The 26,432-nt window shown below is 43.5% G+C and overlaps 1 protein-coding gene across 1 annotated transcript in view; it reads right to left on the bottom strand.

Annotated features, from left to right (window-relative positions):
• Positions 1-3,780: 3,780 nt before the first annotated feature.
• Positions 3,781-26,432, bottom strand: part of LOC149359674 (protein eva-1 homolog C-like) — a 246,052-nt gene continuing 223,400 nt past the window's right edge. Inside the window, exons 4-8 of the mRNA XM_089571808.1 lie at positions 21,656-21,805; positions 20,299-20,445; positions 14,696-14,854; positions 11,491-11,661; positions 3,781-6,880 (exon numbers count right to left, since the gene is read on the bottom strand). Coding sequence (XP_089427934.1) covers positions 6,552-6,880; positions 11,491-11,661; positions 14,696-14,854; positions 20,299-20,445; positions 21,656-21,805 — 956 coding nt within the window. The 3' untranslated portion in view covers positions 3,781-6,551. The remainder of the gene's footprint in view (positions 6,881-11,490; positions 11,662-14,695; positions 14,855-20,298; positions 20,446-21,655; positions 21,806-26,432) is intronic.

Below are 26,432 nucleotides of genomic sequence, written 5' to 3'. Positions count from 1 at the left end.
ATCTAGCTGTGTTTGTGTTTTATTTTTTCAAACGGAGTCTGATCGCATCAGGAAAGGACGGGATATTAGATTTGACTCTTTGATATTGCCTCACAGTGAAGATTCGTATGTTAAACGCTGCTCTCAATTTCTCATGCTGGAGCAGATCGTTTTTTTTGTAACTTTTTTTAAACCTCCATGCCCCTAAAGTAACGTATAATGCAGAAACGAAACCTACGGCTCGCACGTGTGCCAACCAAAATGGCGCCAACTCTAGCACCACATATCTCAGATCATTCGGCCAGAATAGCCGAATTCATGCTGAAGTATGAAAGTTGTCACAGTCGTCACGAAAACTGACATTGTGCGCCGAAAATCTTGCATTTTCATGATTATTAGTATCTTCCAAGCACGCATTTCTGTTTTATTTACATGTTCAAAAAGCAGACGCATATATACATGTTCTTATTAAACGCGCGTGGATACCTCCCGGACTTATTCGTTAAAACGCCCAGGGTTCCAGCCACAGCCGAATAGTATAATAACTTAAACCCTGTTGATCTTCTTATGTCCTGCTAACTGTTTAATTGACATAAATCAGGACTTTCTAGAAGCTCGTGAGAATACATTTTAAATTTCTGGAAAATAGCAATCCCATGATACACTACCCACCCAGTAATCCGGAACTGAATCCAAATACTCCACCAGAGCCAACTTGGGGACAAATATTTTAAACACAAATAAAGCGACTGCCAAAGTCACTTGCCAGGTATCCAACACAAAAGCCACAAGTCGATAAATTCAAGTGCATGGGCAAGAGTACACATCCAACGCTGTTATGCATCACCTTCTGATAAACATAATGAGTAATCAAATATTGCTCAATAAATACTGTACAAGAACGCACAGGCAGACAACGCGGACATTGCAACCATGAAGACTCTCTGTACATTTGTCATTATTCATGTTTTCTTCGTCCCCCATTAAAGCAGCCAATTTTATTGCTCCTACAACTCTCGCAAGCACTTGAAACTCTTAAAATGAAAAAATATAGTCTACCACATTCGCTGCATTCCTTCTTTTGAATCTCAAAAACAGACCAGTCTCCGTTAAAGTGTTAAAAGTGAAAGTTAGCTTTCTATATGCTAAAAATGGTCTCTGGGACTGCTCTTTCCCACAGCCGGTTGACAAATGGGTGGAAATTGTTTCAATCGGCTGCTTCCTGGTTAAGCTAACTGCTGCAAACTAAGCTTGTGAAAGCAACGTACCAACTCAAAGTTCCACTTTTTGTTTGCTGTTCCTCTAGTAGGCAGCCTAGTGTCAGGATGCATTCATAAACACAGCGGTAAATGAACCAATATTTTATCGCTGATTCAATATTAGCTACATTTAAGCAAATATTTGTTGAGGAAAAGAAGTTTTATGCACTAAAAATTTAATTACGGGAGGCATTGAATACTGCGGACGTTAATACTGAAGGTATAAAACATTATTTCTTAGCGACATCAAATGCATAACCCTGCGCACAAAATCAGAGCTGGGTACTAAAATAACATGTTTTGAGGAACAATTTATAGTGCAGCACCTTTTTAAAGAAAGCACTTTTCTTTGTAAGTATCAAAGAGAGTATCTCTACGAAGAATACTTGCTGTGAAATAAGTAAGTTTGTAACTACCGTCTCCAATAACAACAAAAGATACCCGAAATAATATTCTGATGCATCTAGATACTTTATACTCAAAGCACTGATTTTTTAAATTAAGAACCAATACAGTGCGCAGGCAACATAAGCTTATTCCTCCTGAAACTGTTTATTCAGTTTTAACCTTTTCAGGAAAGCATCACGGTCTACCGAGAAAGTCTGAAAATTTGTGCATGTATATTGAACCCGCTAATTCACGCAAATAACTTGACTGTCTGAAAACTCTAGGAATTGACACATGTCGATTACTTCCACGTTCAAAGAACTAGAGGCCTATCAATTATTTTAATTATCATCGAAAGCTCTTTCCGCAGAGAAAACTCGGTTGCATTATTCATTAGTAAAACATTTCCCTGCGTGATAGAAGATTTAAGTTACAGTACCAGACAGCCCTTCATAGGTGCATCATAGAACTCTGCGACGTCTATAGCTCTTGTTTTTGAAAGCAATTATTTTTAGGCATGAAATGGTTTTTTCCCTTCTGTTCATCAGAAATTTCAGACGTAGCCGGAATCACTGACTTCATGAAAGCAGGTCTAGATCCATCAAAAAAGTTTGAAAAGGTCAACCGTAAGCACCATAACACAAAGGGATAAAACTGAAATTTTTAACCTCATATATTGCATCATATAAATTTGGAGCTCTTGACTTTTTCGAAACAGCCACTGAAGGGTGAGCCGTTCTTACGCCCGAAGGCCTTGCATTTCTCGATATCAATAACCTAAAATTTAAAGCAACTTTGCCGTTGAAGGCACGTGGATAAAATTTGGTACTTGTCTATCTACACTCTGATCATTACAGAAGCATTTTACTCGAACTAAATAAAACGTCAAAACGGACACTGAATTCTGTGGGAGCACGTCGCATTAGCACCCCTAATGAATGCAAGGACCATTATTATGTGAAGAAAATAGGAAAATTTTACCATTTGACGCTTCACATCAAATTATGAGTAAGAAGATCTGAGATATGGGCTGGCTGCTATGAGGCATCAATGAAGTACGGAAGGCGCTAAACAGCTTGACCAAGGATACAGAATGCGAGCTCGATCTCGGGAGAATGTCGCAGTGCCTTTGGAATTAGGTTTTTCTTTCGAAAGTGTAAACGTATGCAGCAGACTTCATTGAAAAAATTCTAAATAGAAGGAGCTCATAATTAAAAACTATACACTACAAACACAACTTCGTTAGTCCTTTTTTTAAAGTGAAAAGAGAGCTGGAACACATTCAAACTACCGATTAAATTGGGGCAGCGTAAGTAGCTGACTGCGTGACAAAATCATTGCGTCTTCCTCTGCCCCCCCCCCCCCAAAAAAAAAATAATAAATTTTTGTTTCTTAGGACAAAGACATGTGTTTTATATTATATACTGCTCACTTTTCAGCTTGCTCGATTAAGCTCTCAATGGAGTCCCAAGAAACTAGCAAAGAGTGATGGGCTGCGGTTAATGGGGAAACAAAACCAGCACTTTTACTCTGATTAATCCAAAAACATGTCGAACAAGGATTGCACCAGACCTCAGGCGTAAAATTAAATAACGACCGTACAACAGGGCAAAGCTTCCTACAAAATAAAAATGCCCATGTGCCACAGTGACTAAACATCGTGCACAGGAATATGAGTACATGCAACAAATACTATACAAGTCACAACTTCAATTCCAGCAAAAAGAAATAAAACTCTGCAGACTGGCACCATTCTCGCAATTAGACCACCAAGTAATAATACACAACTATAATACATTCTCAAAATCTGACGTTGAAGGGCCTGTTAACACTCAACCTTTTGCAAAGATTTAACTTCAAACCCACTTTAGCATGAATGAGTTCCAAAGAAAACGGCTCATTAACAGGGCACGGTCAGCTGCACTATCCAGCCCCTTGAGTCCACAAGTGCCCATGAGTGCCCACCACATAAACACATAAGCCTCAGCTTTCATGCGGTCAATGGTGGAACATTAAAATCCAAGACCATTACTATAAAACTCATTATAGAAAGCCGACAACAGTTAATTTTTTGAATTATTTGTATTGTGATTGTTACTACCTTTCCTTGTATTTCTTTAAGTTGAAACACAGTGTTGTGACCTTGTGAGAAATTTAAGGCTCTAATTTTTTCTACCTCAAGAGCACCACCTTTTACTGTGTAATGGATTTTTACAAATATGTGAAGTCAAATTCATAAACATAATAGTTGATCACGTAATAATGGAATAATGCAGCAAACTCACATGCAGTTCACGCCTTTTATTACGTGAATGTTGTGGAAGGGTTTTTCCTAACTGCACAACGCCCAACTTCCAAGCTCCAGCAGCCACCTTCAGCCACTTTCCTGCCTTTGCCTAATTTTGCGCCAACAATTGATGATCAATGTGAAATGAGTGACAGCCAATTTAATTTTTTTTAAACATTCACCTAAAGAACTGGCCATTTAGTAACATAAAATTTGGATTGGTAAAACGATTTTATAAGATTCCTCTCACAGTTGGGGGATGCTGTTACTCCAGATGGCAAAACAGTTCCGAACAGGTTTATGTAGGCTGCACCAATCCAAGCTTTAATACTATGATATGGTATACACGTATGTTCGGTTTGTGCCTACCCATTAGAATGAAAAATTTGGTATGAGCATGTAATCAAAGCCTGCTAAAAAAGAGCCTGTTAAAATCTGCACGTCCCGGTGGCCAATGCACTCGTTTGCAATACCTTGGGTTAAAATGCAGGCCCACAGCAACAGGGAGTGGAGGACCATACGGAAAGAAGGGTCGCCTAATTCAAGCATTTCATCCAAGCAAAGCACATGTACTGCTTTCCAGAGATATTTTTACAAGGCAGTCAAACCACAGCCAATTCCTCACATTTGCCATGCATTGAATATACGAGTAAGTGCAGAACTGTAAACGCCACCATGTAGCTCCCTTAACCTGTGGTGTTGATCCCTTTGTACTCTGTCAGAAAGGTGATCCTTTTGGGTGCCCCGTGCTCTGTGGTCAGCAGTTGAGCCTGCTCCACAGTGCTTCTGTTCTGTTTTAGTACAAAGCACACCTAGAACATGACCTATACCTAGAAGCACACATTCAGGAGAAATGCTGACAGTGGTAACAGTGAAGAATGTTTAGGTGATGTGCATTCATCAAATGTGCTGAGGTAGGCTAAGCATAAGAAGGACACAAAAGTGCTCTTTCTATACATCTGCCCAACTCTGCAGAATCAGCAGTAAGAATGCGTTCAGTGCAGCACTGTGTACAACAGTTGGTGCATGCATCGTGATCGGCACAATGCTTATGCTTAAATGGTGAAACATTTACCCGCTTGTTTGCTGTCTTATTTGGCTAGTGGCTGGGTAACAAGGAATTGAAACAATGAACACAATACAACATAACACAAATGGACACAAACAGTTTACACAGAAAACTTACTGGTGCACATAGCACCATCACTTGTTACACTGCACGAAAACATTGACAAGAATATGTGAAAAAACATCTTCTGACTATGTATGAAGTGTTTGCTTGGCATATACGAGCCAAACCAAGCTGTCAAATCTTTAATAAGGTGAACATATACACCCAGAGACTGCATTGTGCTATGCTAGTAACCGAATAAAGTGCTCACATAACATCTTTGCATTCATAAAAAGTAGTGATAAGACTCCTGAATTATATGTATATATCATCGAAGTGTATTAACAGTCGTCCCTCATAATAAATACATCGTCTTAACACATGAAACAAAAACTATTTTTTTTTCACCATGGCAGCAAAAACATCTCAGTATCAGCAAACAAATAAGGTGCCTCTCAAATCAATGTACACCAATATTATTCAGAGGGTAGTGCCATTAAAGACTAATTAGGCGAGGCTTTCATGGCTTTTCATTCTCAATATACATTTAGCAAGCACGAGGTATTGCACTTTCTCTATTATTTCTTCTCCGCCGGCAAAATACTCTCTTCACCGAAATTAAACAAAAAACTCGCACCTAAGATGCTCAAGACATACTGACAGTTTCAGACATCTCTAATAAAAAATGGTCAAAAAAAGCACCTTCTCTATAAGACAGATTTCCCGGCTTACGAAAGGCTTTCCTGGGAAAAACACATAAAAATAGATGTAAATAAAACAAAGAAAAAAATTAAAAAAACAACGTTCATAGTTTCATCTGTATTGTTTGCACGAAACACATCTGACCACGTCTTTACACGGGCTTCTAAAAATTGTCGCATGTCAGTTACACCAGCATGACCAAAGCACTGAGCTGCCACCATTTACTCGAAAGCCTCTTTACATTTTCTTCAACTAAGCGAGTTGGCCATCAGACTTGTTATAAACACGCACAACAGCCAAATATTCCCGACACACTCCAAAAACCAATTACTCCAGCGCCGGAGGAAAATAGAAGGCAACGAACCGCTTCCTTATATCCACAGAGTTTCGCAGTTCAGCTCCTCCCAGATGGCGCCTGTGGCGACTGTTCACTGCCGTTACAGCAAAAACCCTAGCAGTGGTGGTTCGCCCGCCAAAAGGGGCCTCATGCTGAACCACAGCAGCGAAGCACAGTGTGTTAGTACAGTTGCAGAGCACTGGACATTTTTCCAGTCTTTTGAGCCCTCGCTGCGTGGTTTCTTGCACGCTGAGACACTCAGTGAATTGGACGAGCGGGTGGACTCTTCCAGAAACAGTCCTTGAGCTGCAGCACATCTACCGCAGATTGGGGAAAGGAGTAGCTGGACTTGCGCGCACTAGTCTGTTCAGCATTCCAGCTTCAATTCCCGCCTTTGGCATCTAGCAAGCACGTCGATTCGAGGGGGTGACCATATAGAGGAAACAAGTGCGTCACAGCGCAGGCGCCACCTCCCCCGGCCTATTACCACTAGCTATAGTAGTAGTTGTTCATTGACCGGGACATGGGTGCCCGCGGATGCGTGTCGCTATCCTGGCGACGCATTCCAGACCTGTTGGCGTAGCGCACCACCTCGATGGTGTTAGCGTGCCTGGGCGCCGACACGTCGAACTGGTCCCCTCCCCCACCGCCGTCCGAGTCGTCGAAGGAACACGACAGCGGCTCCGAGCACTTGGCTTTGGCGCGGTGTCGGTCGCGACGCCTCTGCACGTACAGCCGAGCTGAGAGCACGACGAGGAAGGCGACCACACCGCATCCCACGCTTAGCGTCACGTAGAGGATGAACTTCTCTTTGTTCGCTGTGGGAAGAGTTAGCGAAAGAGTGCATGAGTACTGACTGAAGATATAGAAGATGGGAGCATTTATCGGCGTATGGCTGCTTGTGCAGGGCACTGCATGTTCAGCGTAGAGCCAATGACAGCAGTTTAAACTTCTAGCAGATGCTTAACGGCAGTTCACAATCGCACTCGTTAGTGCGAGACCACGTTGACAGGACCTCGCAGAGAATGCACCTAGGATAAGAGAAATAACACCGAAGTGCTAACAACTTGAAAGCACTCATAAGCTCCCTACCTGCGGCTGTCCATGCAGCCTGTGCACTGCAGCCTGCGTTGCGAGTGAAAGAGCACATGCTGCCACTCTACTAGTAGTTGTGGAATAGCTTTTGTGGAATAGCTTTTGTGTCTCGAATCGTTATATATACCAGTCTCCTTCATTTTTGTATGATTTCTTGTCTTCCTGCCTCTTATCGCAAGCAACCACAGATATCCGTCGTACATACGACCTAAATCCTAGCGTCCTGCGTCAAGATCGGATGTCCATCGGACGTACGAATACAATCCGGTTTCGGATATCCTTATCCATACGTCTGTCGGAGGTACGGACAGTGTCTACTTTTGTATATCTACATGAGACGAGGTGTCCGTCCGAAGGATGTAAGGCCGAGCATTTTCCCAGGCTATAAGTATGGGCATTTTTTATTTTTTCCACAGAAAAATTTGTGCCCTTCCTGTATGTATAGTGTGTATACTATACAGTTTGCTTATAACCACAAAAGAATTATTCCACAAATCTGCTTTCAAGAAACTATTTGCATCATTTGAAGGGTTTGATGCGAAGACGTTTTTAAATTAGTGCGATTCCACTCCTACCCGCAGGGCAAGAGCTGCCAACGAGCAATTAGTTTAAGGGGAGGAGCAGGTGTGACAGAATTTTGCAGCAACTCAATTACTAGTTTTATATTTCGAAAACTTCTACAAGTTAGTGTAATTGTGCGACATGTCCGCCGCTTTGTTCGCTAAACTTGCCATTGAAACCATTCGCAAATTCAATACTTCTGCAAATTTCGCTATCACTATAATCATAGACGTCAGTTTGCAGTCAGTCCAATCCAATCCACCAGTACGGCTCCGTAGCACAGTTGTTATTTTGTTGCGCAGTGCTGTGCTAATTTATAGCTCTGTTATTATAATGCAGAGCTTTGTATGGCTTGTGGATGAAAGTGGTATGTAACTTAAGCAATTCGAAAGATGTGGGAAGCGCCTGAAGCTCTTCTGGAATGCTGTACTGCACCGACTTTGGATTAAATAAATCTTAGTGTGATTGCCTACGAAGGTATGTACAGTACACCGCTTGGAACGTACTTTTAGGACAATTCAGCATTATCCTTTAACATTTGTTCTCAGAAGAGTGGGAAAAGTAAGCGCGTGGCGATGGCTTCCACAAGTCTGCTGTTCCCACGCTTTTGGGAGCATATGCCACACAGCCGCGGGAGCCCTCAACTCGCACGGCTAATTCGCACTCCTCTGCTAAGTTATGGGACAGAGTATTATAGCATCTTGTTAATTTTTAAGGCATCGCTAGATTCACTGTTCTATAGAGAATGGCAACGCGAGAAACGCAGAAAATAGGGAGCTCATGTAGTTTGCAGTGCTTCACAATGGAAGCTTTGTGGCTTTCTGTGCACAGTCGCGTACAGTGCTGCGCAGGTTAGTGCCTTAAGGCCGTGGATCGATTGTTGTAAATCACAAAACCATGAAACTAAATAAAGTACAGATACATTGTCAAATATGCTGTGGAAAAGTGAGAGGTGTCATTGCCTTTTACTTATTGAGGTGTTTGTTGAAGTGCATTCTCAGTTATACTTGCAGCACTAGACACATCTCTTAATAAATTTCAATGTTTTCACTTAGACTACAGCAATTTGGCATTTGTTTCGCATGACTGATGTTTGTTGCTTTCTTTTTTTCAGAAACCTGTGGGTGGGAAGGTTATGGATGTGTGCCCCAAGCTTGTCACATTTGAAAAGTCAGAGTTAAGAAATCTTGCGAATATAACCCAGTGCTCTGCTGATGTATCATCAACCACAATAAATTATGCCTGCTATGCATTAAATGTTTTTCGTTTTATTGCATCGCGTGAGTGAAAAAGCACGCAGCACCATATAAGTGAATATGCGAGAAAGGTCCGGCAACGGACGTCCTCAACTGGATGTCTGTCGGCCGTCCAATAGCAGGCGAAAAGGAATACATTTCTCTCGCCGGACGTCCACGGGCTGTTTGTGGATTTTCAGCGGACGTCCGGAACCTCCTAAACGGACCTCCGTCGGGCGTCCAAAGGATATCGGTGGTTGCCTGGGTATACTACACTGTGTGCGTAGTAAACATCCGCTGTACCAGTCCCTTCCTACTTCGTCTCTGCGCTGTTCTTTGCACGTTCGGCACACCTAATTCGAATATGACATTGAGGAAAGCTCATAGGCGCACACTCACACAGTCGTTATTACGCTTAAAACTCCCACGTATAAACGTTGTTTCAGCATTATGAACAGAGAATGAAAGAGGCCTTATGTTCTTACGAAACAGGTAAAGCGCAAAGCATTGGTCTATATAAGCCGCATGATTACTTGCAACAGCAGCTTACAATACACAGCTACGACAATATGAGCACTGCAGCGAAGCTTGCCGCTTAAAAATGTTGGCCTTGAGTAAGGTCACAGCAAAGAGATCTACTCTAAAATACGTTCTTTGTATTCGAAGCAGTATATCTGACGCTCTGAAAGCCAGGAAGCACACAAAGGTATATCTATGAGGGACTCGTTACATGCATGCAACAGCAACATTGTTAAAAAGCATTTCGCTCAGTTTTCCTCCGATTCCATCTATTGGCTTCCTCCTTCTGAAAGAGGGTGCACCATTTAGAGCCATTCATATTGATCGAGTCTGTTCTCGTGACCATTCAGCTCATGCTTTAGTCATTTAGTTGCAATAGCTATATATGGTAGCCCTGAGCAGAGATGTTTCTGCCTTTAAGCCAGAAACATTCTTTCCCCTGTAAAAGCAGCTCAGTTACCGCAAGCACCTTACCATAAGGACAGGCTGAAGCCAAAGTTAAATGTGCTGTTGTGCGTTCATCTATGTGCATTAACGAGAAGAATTTGAAGAATCAAAAAACGCCTCACTTCCTTTTACTTTGCTTGTTATCGCATTCAAAAGATAACTTATAACACCAAGACGATCTTGACCTGACATGAATGGAGGGCAATATGATTTTTCTTAAACCTTTCTGAATGCTTAATATGAGATGCCATAGTTTAATAAGCTCTTAGTCTGACTCATATAGAAGTCATATGTAAGAAATGCAGCCTATATGGGCAATACGAGCAGCACATCCGGAAGAACTGAAATTCATACGGACTCCGTATGACGTTATACACATCATACAGAAATATATGGGAACTACACTGAAATTATATAAAAACCATGCCAGAAACATAAGAATAGCTTATGTACTTTTGTGCGTCTTTCCCCGTCGTACGAATTCCGTATTCCCATCATTACTCCATATGCGCTGCTCATAAGGAAAGTTTCAGTATGGGCGATGGTTCCAGAGGCATCGGTATTTGGATCGATGTAGTGATGGCGCTGCTGCAGGCAAGCATTGTGTGGGGCAGATGTCTCAAACACACTGGCCGCTCACTCCAAATATTTCAACCTTTAATCCACAAGAACCTAACTAATTTTCTCCTTTCTGCCCAGCAGTCATATGAACCTGTAAATAATTATACGGTGCACAGTCATTTTGCCTAACTTAAAAGTTATGCTTTCATGAGAAATACCGACGAACGTTGCTGAAACAGAGAAAGAACTGATATTAACTATTAAAATTGGAATTTACTTCGTCTCATTTTCCCTGCTATTATTAGTTTTGCTTCAGACCTCTCATTCTCTGTTCTTTCCCATTCCTGGCTTCCTTACCCATTGGAAACCAAAGATTGGCAATGCGGTCCACATGGTGACCTTTTGAGACCTGTAGTGTAGGAAGAGAGCATGCGAGATTTCGAGTTCAAAGAAACGGTAGAAGCTAAATATTCTACAATCAGCTTCTTCATTGAAGCTATCAGAAGAAATTATTTCAATGAAGACATTACTCGTAAAGTGCACCAGTGATTTCAAAGGCACTTGTCATAATTGATATAGGAGTAGTGAGGGCCGCTTCAAAAGAAGCACGTGAAACAGACACGCCCTACTGAAACGCTCCATATCAGCCACTCGTATAGAATTATGGGAATATGGAGTCCATACCATATAGAGCAATATATAGAAATTCATATCTTCTCTGCACGGAGTCCATAAGCATTCCAGATATTTTTCATACGATTTTCATACAGTGTACATGACTTTATATGGAGACTGTAAGTTTCCATACGCGCTTCTATATAGTCTATATTGACTCTATATGCTCCACACTGACTCCACAAAATTTATAATGGAAACGTATGGAATTATGGAAATAATCATAGGGAACCTTTCAGTAGGGTGGCTTTTGTCATGTGCGACTGTGTGTGCTTTTGTCTACAGTATTTGCAGGTTCTCTACAATGACACCAAGCCTCCAGCCCTCAGGCATACCTCGTATAAACTTGTAGGCTGCAACCCATTCAGTGATGAAGCCGACAGCACGGTGGCCGTCGCCGTTTAGGGTACAGTTGACGTGCTTTTCGTCTTCAGCAGTCCTGTCACTCTGCACGTCGATCTTTTTATTCGTTGGCACTGGTATCAGGTTTCGATCCATGGGCACTGCTGCAAAAAGAAGTAAAACAAGACGAAAGAACTGCTGAGCGAGGAACGCTCACTACTGATTAAGAAAATATTATCGGCTACTTATTAACTATTGAAAGCGTCACTACAGTTCTAAGCATTGAGTGCTCACTCTAGAGCAAGCCAAGTGGGTAAATCTGATGATACACAGCAAGATTCAACTAGCAAACAGAATATATATATGTATAGTTTTCCTGATAGATATAATATCAATTCAGTCATTCTTAGATCTAGAGCTATAACCTTCTCGTAGCACCTTACTGATAAAACAAATGCTCAAACACACAACCCTCAATGTCTGGTAGAATATATGCGTTTGCGCATTTAACATGGTACCCCTACAACTTCAAGGCATTGCATGCTTTCAGTCGAATTGGAAAGAGAGAAACGGCTGCAACCTACCGTTTTTTCCGCTGTATAAGACGCACCCTTGTATAAGACGCACCCGCCATATATGCAGGCTGTCATTGAAAAATTTGGTATATAAGACACACCCGTGTATAAGACGCACCCCAATTTAACCGATTAGGCTACTGAGAATTAAACACGCTTGCGCGACCATCGCGAAATTCACAGTACCTGTGAGAAATTCTTAAGCAACGCTAAGTGATCGAAAAAGGCAACACTCACGCTATACCCGCCCATGTTTTAGAAAAAAAAAACGAAAGTACTCTGTATTATGTCCATAACAACATTTTATTTCTACTTTAAACCTATGAAGTCTTGATCTTCGTATGCGCTATCAAAATGTTCGCCCATTTCTGGCGGCAACGCGGCTGAAACGTTCTCTTCGTACTACGTGCACGGAGCAAAGTTGCAAAGGATGGCGAAAAAAGAATGCCGGCTTGTCTTCGCTTGTCTTTACAATGGCGAGAAGTGCGATTGTCTCCATCTTTTAGCATTTCACATTACTTTTGCTTGGGGCCTCCGAAACGGTCACGTGTGTGATCCCGGATGTCGTTATCCCAGCCGTTTCATGATAAAGTTCACCTAATAAAAGCTGCGCACGGCGGTCCCTGTATTGAAGTATTAACCGCGTTGCAACCGCATCATTGGTAGTGATATTTTTTCGATGAAATAAGCTTGAACATGAACCTGAGTAACTTCTGAACTCGCAAAAAAAAAACACGAAAAATTAGCGTATAAGACGCACCCTTGTATAGGACGCACTAGCAAGATTTTTTTAAAAAAGCCGCGTCTTATACACCGGAAAATACGGTACATTTTGTTTTCTTTGCGTGATTGGAATCACCTTTCCATTATATGGCATAATTAAAATCGTGCTGGGGCACTCTTTGCAAGAGCACAACGTGCCGACTTACTGGACCTTAAACATGGCAACATGCGATCAGATTGCCATTGGCTGCAGGCTGGGCACAACCGAGAGGGCTTTTCGGCGCTTTTCAGCTTGCGCAGTGAGTTAAGACAATGCATCACAGTACTAGCAGTGCAGTTGTTAACCTCTTCTCTCACAGAAAAGGAAACAGCCGAAACACAAGACTGGCCACAGTTGCTGGTGCTTCACTGACTATAATTCTCTGTCCAAAAGATGCAGTTCCACAAACAAGTTCAGGCTGAATGATGGAATCACTTGAATGCGACTAGCCGTGAACAGTTCCAAAGTGTGACGCTTATTTCCATGCAGAATATGCATGCTTTTGTCTAATTTGTGTGCACAAAAATAATTAAACTGACAACTGTATGCTCATCCCAGAGTGATGGATAACTCCTTGAAGTCTTGGGGGTTGCTGGGAATGTTTTGGTTTTGAGACCACCTTTTCTGTTGCTGGAAGTTAAATTAAGTGCAGCCCAATGTTATGTCGAAACTACCTCTTTTGGAGACCAGGCAGTGGAGCAGAGTGTACGCACTCTTTTGTTCGAGACGGCACAGCCTTAGCATTCGGTAATGGTTGTGAGAAAAAACAGAAAACTTTGTTACATACATACGAATTAAGGTATGCTTCTTTCGTATGTTTCTTCGTTCGGCCAACTGCAGGCTTATTTCATTTGTATATCCTAACGGACCCATCATGTTCCTTTCCTTGTATAAGGAATTTGTTACAAACGAGACAAACAACTCCTAGGACTTGAGACCTTCAGCACCGCCTGCTACAAGCAGAACATGTACTTCACCATGCACTGTTTTTTGACAGCTGTTTAAAAGACAGTCCAAGTAGCACCGAATGTCAGAATAATGTTACAAAATTGTTGTGGCAGTTGCAGTGACGTTACGTGTTAAACTGGAACATTATGCTAACGTTAAAAATTAACATGCAGAGCTATACATTACATGGTAAACTTCAGTTTCACATTCGAATCAAACATTATACTACTGCTGCGTGCAGCATGCGAGTTAAATGTTCAGATCATAATTGAAAGCAACATTTCAAATTCTAATACTCCTATAATTTTTAAATACTAAACATAAATTACACTCGCCATACTTTCAAACACTTTATCTCTGAACTTTTCGAAATGTTTGTGCAGCAAGGCTGCTTCGCAACTAGCACAACTTTGTAATTAAATAAATATCGTAGAGGATGCCTGACATATACTGCATGGACAGGAAAGCCCAAAAATTTAATGAGAAAACTTTGTATGTTGCCCATCAGCCACTATCACTGATGTGACTGACCACGGCTACCTACAGAAGTTTGAAGCCATGTTATCTATTAGAAAATAAGTGTGTTGCATGCATTAGTTGTGCATTGCAGCGCGTGTTGGCCTTCTTGCCCCATGGTCCCTGCAAACTGTTGACTGAAGTTGTGGCAGAGCACAATAGGTAGCACGTTTATGAGAGATAGGCCATCTTAGGCATCACATATATTTTGTTTAAATGTTTAATTCACGCTGGGAAAAGGTAATGTCAAACCTTACTTGTAAGGTATTATAAACGCTAGAGAAAAAGAACATTAAGAAAAATTCATTAACCACAGGCCAGGGCAAAACACCAACATTGTTCTTTTTCGGCGATACATGGCAGAATAAACGCAGGTATGCACCGTAATTTCTTTACCTGGCAAAGGCTTTGCTGATGCATACATTCCTCCTGCTGGACTGAATGTAGACGGCTGGTAGCGAGCCTCTTCCACGTAGCCTTCTTCGTCTTCGTCCAGTTTGTCCTTGGCGGAGTCACTGCCACCAATGTCAAGATCCTTTAGGATCTCTTTGGGCACTGCGGATACAACCAAAACTGGTCAGGTTGACACAACCATTCCTCCATAGTCGCAAAGTGCCCAAAACATAGCAATCATGAAAAAGTTTAAACGTAAAAGCATCTCCTATTTATAAGAACTTCCCACCTCGTTCTCTCTGATCTATTCTCTACGGCTGCTATTGCTGTCATGGAAGACGCGACGTTCATTTCTTAGGCGGTTTCATGACGGTAAAGCTATCACTGCTATAAAAGTTATGAGCGTGAGTGCTCTGTTTTTCATTACAAATTTTGCAATAAGCGATACGTTAGAAAGGGCTCTAAGCACCGTGATATCGCTTTTGCCTTCAACAAACTCATCTTTTCATTGACAAACACACTAAAATGCTGTGCAAGAGCTACACCATTTGCAGAGGTTCAATGCATCAAGCTTGCGGTGAAGCACTTCATTTTTAATTTTTTTTACCAAGCCTAAATACTGGAAGCTTTGTATACTAGACATAACAACTTTAAATTGAATGGCAATAAAGATACTTGGATGAATAAAAATATCCTCGGAGATGCATCCGAATCAGTGGCATGAAGCCACAATTTGGTAACTCGACGATCCTAAATATCTGAAAATGTCTTTTGCATGACCTAAGCCATTCGTGTGAAGACACTATAATAGCAAATTGGCAGGGGGGGGGGGGGGGGGGTGTAGTATTTACTTCGCACAAAGGCAATTTGCTATGAGAATAATATGAAAGTAGTGATCGAAGGTCACTGTAGTTTAATGGTGATAGTTTTTCAACCCCGAATCTTTTCTTTAATTGATTGTATGCACAATTTCCGAAATGACTGCTTTGTGGCAAGTTTAATTTCTTATCGCTATCCTCGTGTTTCTCACTGGCAGAGTAAAAATTGAAAATTGATGTTTGAGGAAAGGAAATGGAGCATTGTATCATATCTCGGTGGACACCTGAACCGCGCCCTGTAAAGGAAGGGATAAAGGAGGGACTGAGAGAAAAAAGGGAGAAAGAGGTGCTGTTTGGGAGGGCTCCTCCAGAATGATTTCCACCACCTGGAGATCTTTAACGTGCACTGACATCGCACAGCACAGGACGACCGCAGGATGTCTACAAACGCAGATGCGAATTTAAGTAAGGGGAGAGGGGCTTCTTCGCTTCTTCCCTTCCATCCTAGAGAGAAATTTTACATATGAAAGCCATGCTAAACGACATTTTTTCGCCCCCCCCCCCCCCCTGACGTCCCACACACCCACAAACGCATTCCAAGAGTGACCCATAAACCCACCCTTGCGTCAACGCCCCCTGCCTTTCAAGTATGAAGTGGTTAGGACTGCGCAAAATATGAACGTAGCAGGTCACTGCAGTTTATTGGTGATAGCTTTTCAGTCTCTAATCTTTTCTCTAATTGATTGTATGCACAATTTCCGAAATGACTGCTTTGTGGCAAGTTTAATTTCTTATCGCTATCCTCGTGTTTCTCACTGGCAGAGTAAAAATCGAAAATTGGTTTTTGAGGACAGGAAATGATGCAGTATCTGTCTCACGTGTCTGTGGACACCTGAACCGCGCTGTAAGAGAAGGGATAAAGGAGGAAGTGAGAGAAGAAAGGAGGAAATAGGTGCGTTAGTGGAGGGCTCCGAAATGATTTAGACCACCCGGACCCGATCTTTAACGTGCACTGACATCGCACAGCACACGGGCGCATTTTGCGTTTCGCTTCCATCGAACCCCGGCGAGGAATTCACAACTCCGGGATGCCTTGCGGTCATGTCAACCCCAAATGCGAATTTAACTAAGGGGTGAGGGGCTGTTCGCTTCTTCCCTTCCATCCTAGAAAGAAATTTTACATATGAAAATCACGCTAAACGATATTTTTTGCCGCCCCCGTCCCACTCACCTACCAACGCCTTCGAAGAGTGACCCACAAACCCACCCCGACGTCAACGCCCCCGCCTTTCAAATACGCAATTTCGGGTTGCAGATGTACAGCGGCATATATTCAATATGAAGGGTTTAAAAAAGCAGAGTGACGGGATGGGAACAGTCTACCTTCCCTCAGACTTGCGATAAAGATATAAGTAATAGGAGAACCACATGGAGTACCCGGGTTCGAACCCGGCCGCGGCGGCAGCGTTTCGATCTAGGCGAAACGCAAAAGGCGCACGTGTGTTGTGCGATGTCAGTGCACATAAAAGATCCCCAAGTGGTCGAAACTATTCCCGAGCCCTCGACTACGGCACCTCTTCCTTCTTTTCTTCTCTCAGTCCCTCCTTTATCCCTTCCCTTACGGCGCCGTTCAGGTGTCCACCGAGATGTCAGACAGATACTTCGTCATTTCCTCCCCCTCCCCGAAAAAAAAACAATTTAATTTAATTTAAAAGAACCCCATGGGCCCGCCTTCATTGAAGTAAACACCCTGAAAGGTTTTAGACTACCTCTGCGCCCATCCCCATCCGTTTCCTATGAGAATTGCTAATAAAACCCCAATGATGTTTCAATAACCAACACACGAGCTGAAGCTGAAAAACTCACAGAAAGCAAAATTAGGTGGCACATTTTCTTTATTTCACTCACAGAGAACTTGTTGCAGAGGTAATTAAACTGTCGCGCATGGATAGTTTCGTACTGGCGCTCAAATCGGACTTTGAATGGGCCGCCTAGAGCTGCCTAAAGCTGCCGCGATCGCCCTGCCATCTCTCGAGAGACCAGGCAAAAAAAGGAAAGTTAAAGGCTGGTGGCGCCATCTGCTGACAACACAAAGAAGCATTCCTGAGCGGCGCACTTTTTAAATCCGCCTTTCTGCGTTGTGTTTTCTTCCTCACAAATCTGCTTATTGTTGATTTTTTTTCACTAGAAGAAAGTAAGTCCTCGCGCGTTCTGTTCCACTGCCTTATACATGACTCAACTAACCTACACATACAGCAAGCAGCGGTCATGTTGGGGCTAGAAACCATGTTGAGGTGGTGTAGTCGAATGCTGTGGAATAATTTCAACAGCCTGCGGTTAACCCTTTAACATGCTCTAACATTGCCCGCACACGGACTCTCTTGCATTTCGCTCAAGGTGCGGTTCAGATGTCCAGCAAGTAGCGAAGCAGTTACTGCGCCTTGCCTTTCATCAAAACCAATTTTTGATTTCGCCTCCAATACGGCTTCCGCGACTCGGATTCGAGCCCGCCACCTCATTCTGTGTACACGAATGTTGCAAATGCTACTTTTACCGCGGCAGGTCTAATAACGGCTATAAGAGCTGTTCAGATCCTGTGCTTCTTTCCTTGTACTTTCTTTTTTTCTTCCTCGGGCACTAACTTTTGATGCAGACATCTTTCCTTGTACAGCTATTCGAGGTTTACACACTAAACCAGCAAAACCTGCTGTTTCGGTTGTCATTCATGACACCATCTTTCTCGAACTGGCAAGCATGAAAATGGACGTAAAAAGTAAGATTAACGGCCATTAAAAGTAGTTTGCGTCTTGGACTTTACTGCAGCCATACAGCATGGTTTCCGGTAGCAGATGTCCTGGAGTGGTGCAGTGTAACTGTCGACTTCAGTTCTCGATCGTGTAGGTCACACAGCATGCAAAGGCAATAATGCACACACTGCACGCCCACTCTCAACCATGCGCTCACGAAGTTGTATCTTTTTTTTTTTTAGCAGCCACTATGCAGCTAGGATAAGCAGTGGAAATTACTGCGCAAAACTTCACAATGTAAAGAGCGGTTTACAGTCTTAATTTTTATATTATGCAAGACCAAGTGAGGCAATAAATGATATATCGAACATCGCTGCCTTTCTTTCATCTTTACACACCTGGCACAGGACTGCGGACGGGCATTTAGAAAAGAGACATTGGATGCGGCATACATCAGTTGTGATGTATACCCCGTATGACGCTGCTGTGAGCTAAGCCGCGAGGAAGGCAGAGAACTGAACCTGGTGGCATACTGGCCGGCGCCGCCTTAGTAACTTACGCACGACCACGTGGTGTCCTCATGTTCTGCTCAGTTCTTTTCAGCTGTGAAGGAAGCGCACTTTTGATTAGCGCAGTCTTCAGTCGAATTCGCTTTACCTAACAAATTAACGGCAGTTTAAGCGGCCAGGTGAATTTCGTGAGATCACTCAACAGAGCCTCTGCCCTCTGAATGCAGTGTTCACGATGGAAACCAAGATTTTCATATGACGAACTTCACTACGATTTGCTATCAAAAATTAAATGCAGCTGCTTGCTTTTTGTGAGCACTCCGGTGACATAGAAAATTTTTTAGGTGTAGATACATAAGTAACGGAAAGCACTAATGGGCACATCCCTTTGATCTTTTGTGCGCTATGCAGCTCCGTTTCATGCTTTCTTTCCTTTTTCTTTGTTCCTTCTCTCTTGCAAGGTAGACAACGCGAACCTTCCCTTGGTTATCAGTCCCATTATTCGTCCCTTACATTTTCGCTTCATACCGCACATTCAAAGAGAAGTTGGGCGCCATAGGAAAGGTATAGCATTACAGGCACTTCCGAGACCACTTCAGATCAAAGCAGCGATAAATTTTACTATCTGACGAATGCATAACGCAGAAGCTTGGGTTTACTATCTGAAGAATGCATAACGCAGAAACTTGGGCGAGTTGTTGGCAGGTCATTACTGAAACATCGCAAAGAAACATCGCAGAAGAGAGACATGTACGAGCGCTAGTGTGTACATCTCTTCTATTCTTCCTTGTCTTGTTCGCGCTGGTTTAAGAATTAAAGATGAATTCTTGTTTTTCGCAGACCTTGCGGTGAGTGACAGTGTGACTGAAGTGGTAATTTGAGCCAGCTGCTACGACACAGCGAAAAGACACAGTGCGGGAGTAACATGCTTCCGTGAGAAACACGTCCATGTCTCCTACCATGACCTGTAATTCCTGCGTTGTCTCTCTTCAGTAGGAGACTTTGAAGTCTAAGTAACGTTGCTTCACTCGAGAGGCTAAACCTCGTTTGCTTTAGAGTGGACAGCACGCCGTGATAGGAGAAAGACAGACGTCCGTGATCCTTGAAATCATGGTTGATTTCAAGTTGTATGGAAACGTGATACTTAAATTCCGGTATGACAAATAGCAGAGAAGCCGACTATCTAGGTCATAAACATAACATTTTCAATTAATCTTGCATTTGCTCATGAAATTCCTCGAGAATTTCCATACTAGGGCATGCGTCTCAGCTTCAATTTGCTTCACGATTCCGTTCCGCATATAGCCTGCAAGCTCTTAATGTTAGCGCAGGATCCGGCCGTCCCGGCTCCCAGCGCCTTCTATTAACCATGTTTGTTTGTTACAAAGGTTTGAAAAATGCATTCTTGTCCTGCAGTCCTCTGCTTCGGCACAGGGCATGGTGCGTAGCATACCCTGTCTTCTGCACTGCCGCTGCTGCACCGAAGTTGTTTCAATGTGCCACTGAATTGCGGCGCAAGAAAGTTCACTTACCGCAGGTGTAGACGACCTTGAGGAAGAGACGCGAGTCCTTGTGGCAGCTCGGGTTTCCGAATGTGCCCATGTCGGCGGCCACCGTGCACTTACGGCGCCCGTGACACGTCGTCAGCACCGTCTCGGTCGCGTAGCTCACTTGGCACTCTGCGATTAAGTAGCATCTATTCAAGAAAGGGTAGTTGCATGTCATCATCCCCATCATCGACATCGTCATCCTGACTACGCCCGCTGCGGGAGAAAGGCCTCTTCCATATCTCTCCAATGCCTTCAGACATTACATAAAAAGCCTGTGGACTGTATATGAAAAATTTTCAGGGCATGAGCGTAGAAAAGGCATAGCTGTGATTCAAGTGCGATGCTACAGAGATTTCATATGCTCAATCTTCTGGAACATATCTACCGTGCACGGATTTCACTGTGCCCTCGAATCCTTACCTGTGGAGGGACAGTGCACGCAGTAATTCGTTTGTTCGCGGTGTCCTTCCTTGTGTATATTAGGAAACGAAGCAGCCCGCCAACCTACACTCTAAACACTAATATGCCTATATGCGAGTAAGCTGACGGCAACTAGGTGGCAACCAGACAGTTTACTCCCTATTTACTCCTTTCTGTTTAGAGTATAGGCAAATTAAGACACTGGCATGCAGAAAAGAGGTAGAGCAATTCGTGTTGCCCCGCAAATGATCCCATGTGGGCGAACAAAATCCATGCCGCGGTGAGCAGGCTGTCATACTGGCTCACGCATTTCAATACTTTTAAAAAATTACATGCACGAATCCAAGGCTAATATGGGTTAACGAGAAGTGTCCTTTGGATACTTCGTGCATAGCAGTTTGTTTTCTATCAAAGCACTTCCACAGCATTGCCACCATAGCATCATCACCAAATGACGACTTGCCATCAGTGAGGCAGTAACTAGGCTCGCTTCTGTCTTCGCGATTGCACAAACTGCGAAAAAGTGCAAATTTTCTCATACAGTCCTCGGTATTTGTTTCGATAGACATACACGAGCGTACGCATACTTGCTTTCGCACCGGTCACGAGACCTTTTCGTCCACGGAGCGCATAGCCATGGGCACATGTGTAATGACATGTTAAGGAATATAAAAAAAAATAGCGGCCATCAAGAACAATGACATGTACCACCTGATGGCGGTTTTCTTCGTAAAAGTATTCTTTTGCAACTTCGCCTTAAGTTTCCCAGATGCCATTTGCGTTTTGTTGTTGTTCTTATTATTATTACTATTTGTTGTTGCTATTGGCACATTGCGATGCAAAAAAAATACAGCCAGAAAAACCAGATAGACATTAGGCGGTTTTTGAGTACAGTAAGAAAGGAGAATCCGGCACCCACCTGAGAGCTTGACGTCCTGCCTCTGCGGGCACTCGGGCACGCCCCTCTCAGTGCCGCCGAAGTTCGCCGAGTAGATGACGATGCGCAGGTTTTTGTGGCAGCGCAGGTTGAGCACGTCGTTCTCGCACACTATCCGGTTCGAGAATGTGGCTGCAAAGAAACGGTTGAGCTTCAGCACTAGCTAACTGTTTCAGAGAGCGTTAAGTTTCGCAATGTTGCTGCAGCTTAATATTGCAGTCTCCCCAGAGCGCTCTGAGAGCTACGATGTACGACTGCGCATTCGGCTGGTCGAAATCGGCCGCTGTAAGTACATTCAGCTGGCAAAGCGCCTCGATGCGCTCCTACTTCCTTGTCAGAGCGTTTCGGCGCTCTGGATCACTCGTCCGGATACTTCCCATCAATCCCAGCGCAGCGTCGGTGCGACGGTGATATTCGACAGTGCGGCCACCCGAAGTGGTTTCGCAACAGTGTTTTGGTGTCCTTGCACTCGAGTTCTAAACCACTATTAAGCTAATGAAATTCGTCGGAGTCTCCGAAGGTTTCATAGCTGTGCCTAGCAGCAACAGGCAGCAATGGCCACTGCGCTAACGTTGGTGACTGCACCATCGGCGTTTGCAAGTGCTGAAAAGGCTTAGCACAAGGCGCCTTCTGCGGCATCTTTTCGCCTGTATTTTTGACGATACGCCTTTTGCGGCTTCGTTTTTGTGCACGCCTCTGCAAATGGAGTGTAGGCGTTCTCTAGGTGAGTACAGTACAAAAATGTGCGAGTGAACGGCGAAAGTGCTACGTTTTCGCGGCTTAGCGGCAGCGTCAGAGCACTAATTTATCCGCTGATAAGCAAGCTCGAAAGTCGTGTTGCGGTTCCGATCAAGTGACTTTTTGTCAGCGAGTGCACAGAGGATGGGATATGTATGTGCTTCGACGAAAAGCAATGATGCAGAGTAAATAAAATGCGCCAAATGCTGCTGCTGATTGGAGTCAACAGAAAGGCTTTCATATTTTGCTTCCGTCACGCGACCACTCTGAGAGCGCCTCCCATATTATTAGGCTTGACAGTGCCAACTCCGCCTCAGATTCGGAGCTCGCCCCGATCTGCGCGTTCTGGCTTAAAGGATCAAATCGAACAGCCGAAAACACCGTCCGACTTGCATATTTTGATGTTTCAAATTTTAATTACAACATCATACCCAGGATACAAGGCTTAGTGCAAAGGTATTAAGGTATTACAACGTTGGTTAGACACGGACAGTGCGCGGGACACAACGGCATCTAAGCTCGCAAAGCAGTAAAAGAACGAGGGAACGGACGGGACCCTGTCTGTCCCACCCAGCCAGCCTGGGTCCCGTGACAAATAGCCATCGAGTCAGCTTGCCTTGTGCGCGTGAATTTAATGCGCCGGCTAAGCTAGTATACGAGGTTATGTCGCGTCGGTTTGAAGGTTTATTAAAACGAAATACAAATTAGTTATAAGCTTCATAACGAAATTAGTACAGTAGGAGGTCCCAAAGTGAAAACTGTCTGGGGGACCTCCGATCAGGGATACATAAAAAAAGTGCACAAGTTTGGTAGAGGAACTGGAACAAAAGTATACAATCAAGTCAAAACCTATTAGTATAATTTGCGGCAATTAATAAGTTATACAATAGTTAGCGCGCATAATTTAACAAAAAAAAAGCATAAAACAGCAATGCATAAGAGCAAGAGAAAGAACGCAAGAGGCATGAGTTAACAACGGGCATTGAATAAATGCAGATATTATAAAGCAGAAGCGGAGGAAAAGGGGGAAAAAAATGATGTTCCAGATGAGTAACAGTATGACCGTTTGCTGTCAGAGTAGGGAACAGCAAATGAGATTAAGGCAACCTTATGTATGGCATGAAGCTGAATGTGTTGATAACAGATGTTTTTTTGGTAAAATGTAGACAGCGGGCTGCGAACGTGCGGATTTGATTGCTAGTGGTAACGAATTCCAGGTTTTCATGGCGGAGTAAAAAGCAGTTTGTTTTCCATAATTTGTGTTCACTTTTGGTAGAAGCATATTGTTTTGTTCAGAGAATCTAGTGTTATTGCTATTAGCAAGGAAAGATAAGGAAAAACAGAGAAGTTGATTATTATCATTGCGAGCGCGGTAAGTTAGAAGACCTAACCTAAGATTAAGAGGCTTTTCAACGGCAGAATGGTTAGATCAGAGTAAATAGGTGAAGCAGAGGCTGTGTATGGGCTGAAAGATAAAATTCGAAGCGCTTGATTTTGAAGATGAGAAATACGTGACAAATGGCATGGATAGGTATTACCCCATGATGATAGGCAATAATTTAGGTGACTGTTAATGAAAGCATAGTACAGGGATAAGAGAACATGGCGTTGAAAGAAATGTGTAGTTTTTATTAACACCCTTCTGGCTCAATGGTGAGCACAACCTTGTTTTTCCAAAAATGATAAGGCTATTATTAACGAATTGCTACAAACCTGTAGTGCCAACCTGATGCCTAACCTGATTAGTTGTAATTTTAACTATTAAAACTTAGTTAAGTAGCTCATTCACCTGTTTTCTGACGTCCGCCACCGCTGGTGTTACCACGCCGCGGTAGCCGCAAAGCCTATTTTAATAATTACCGGCCGCCTTTCCTGAAACACCCTTCTTGATGCGATCCGGCTGCAGTGACCCGCATAAAAGCAGTATAGCTTTGGCGCGCATAATAAATGTCACTTATAAGCAGGCACAAGAAAACCACACACCTATAAAAACAAATCTTGAAAAAGTGTTTAAGTCGGATCTGTTCTCTTCAGTTTTTGGATCAGTAATTCACTACATCGGCACGAGCTTACTACCGTAAACGTGGATCCCTTACCGATAACACAACAAATAAATCGTGCCAAGAGCATAACTAGCATGGTTTGCATGAACACGACAATACTGTGAAACATTTAATATTGTCTGGCCTGACTATTGGGCAGCTTTTCCCAAATAGCGTTGTGCGCATTGATTAGCCAATTTCCTGTTTTAGTCGCATCACGCCATTAGTCACGTTTTGGCTGAAAGTAAACGCTTAAGGAAAGAAAAAAACAAAGAGGTGAACGGAATTCACACCACAGTGGGTTGTAGCTTAATTACAGGAATTCGGATGCGGAAATACGAAAAGAAGAATGCGACGAAACCGTTCCGATAATGAGAGTCAGAAGGAGAAAATCAATTATGATAAATAGCGCCGGAAGGACGGGAGTGAGCGTTCCCAAATGAAGTTACGCCCCATTCACAAAAACAGCGAAACTCTTACGGCTTCAAACACTCCCGCATTTAACGGAATGCTATTTGCTACACAACTAATTTCTTTCTCTGCTTGTTCTCAGAAGAATGCAGGCCCCTTGCAAGCTGTAAGAATACAGAACATCGACCGGCTGAGCTTTGCGGGCTCCTCGTCGTTTCTGCGACCGCAGCATTTGTTGCGGTTGGCCGTTGCTTGTCCGGTCGTTTCTTACTTATTTTTTTTTTTGCGCCGCCCACCTCGTGCGGTCGCTTTATTGAGATAGAACAAAACCTAAAAGCCTTGCTGTAAAGCATCGAAGCACCTACTGCTTTTGTTCGAGAGCATGCTATAGAGGAAATTCAGGCGCTTTCCCGTGTGGGCAGGATTCTCATTACACACCCAACGTCAGATAATATTCCGCTGGTTCACCAAGGAAATTAAGTAATGGAAGGCGGATGAAAGGGAAGCATTCGCAAGGATATCAGTGTAATATAACGTCGAAGTGGTCTCCACACTTTATAGCAAGCTAAAACGCGTATGAACGATCCCATAGAGGAGACAAGCTACCCTAGCATTCTCTATAAGATAGTTTTCTTCAGCGACTGACTTTGATGCTGTGTGCATTATTGTCACAAAATTGGGCGCATGTTCGAAAAAGCTGGCGCTGCGCGGAAGAAATCTCGCCAGCGCACTCCCTTAAAACAGTGGAAAAGGAAGCCTGGAAAGCGCTTATCCTTGTGTGTGTTGCTGCCCTGTCAATATCGATCGCCGGCGGTGCCAAAGGAATGAAGTGAGCGCGCGACGTCGACTGTTCGAGATGGTTTGAGTAAATTCTACTGAATAATGACGTAAAGGGCGTAGCCTTCAGCATGCTAAGTGATGCCCTCTCCCTTTCATCTGGAAGGATCTGGAAGCCAGTCTCCGCGCCTGACCAAAGGGCGACGCGTGCCAGGCGCGAGAAGGAGACTGCACAGCCAATACTGTGTATATGTGTGTATTATACAATACTGTGTGTATGTAGAATGAACAGACGCAAAGCGCGCCTATATATGAAGGGCCTTGACTGCTGTCTGTCAGTCTGAGCCGCCGTTTAAGCTTCAGAGAGCGCGCCCGCTCGACTCCCGGGTCAACACCACTCGCCCAGCCACGGACCAGCGAGGCAGCGTGCGCCATACAGCGGGACGGCTCCATTGCCATCCTCCGGTCGTCGGGCTGTCGCAGTGCCCGGTGAACAAATCGGGTTTTGTTTGTTTCCCTCTCTCTTGTGGTAGTGCACTTTAGGTGCATTATCCCTTTTGTATTGTATATAGTCTCTCGCGACTGTTACTTTGCACGGGTTGCATTGTATTGCAGATCATTTTGTATGTGCTCGTACAAATGATTGTGAAATCCTCTGTACTGTCTCTTTGCTGTATAAACATTTTTTTTGTTCGCGAACCTTTGGCTTCTACCCATTCTCTTGCTTGCGACCGGCAAAAACTGGGTCCACCACCTTGTCACTTGGTAGCTGGTCTCTGGCTGAGCTTGCC

The sequence above is a fragment of the Amblyomma mixtum genome, chromosome 2 (genome assembly GCF_055824585.1).
Source record: "Amblyomma mixtum isolate Tamu chromosome 2, ASM5582458v1, whole genome shotgun sequence".
In the NCBI taxonomy this organism is placed as follows: Eukaryota; Metazoa; Arthropoda; class Arachnida; order Ixodida; family Ixodidae; genus Amblyomma; species Amblyomma mixtum.
Note: the sequence above shows the minus strand (reverse complement) of the source record. Positions and strands in the feature narration are given on the sequence as shown.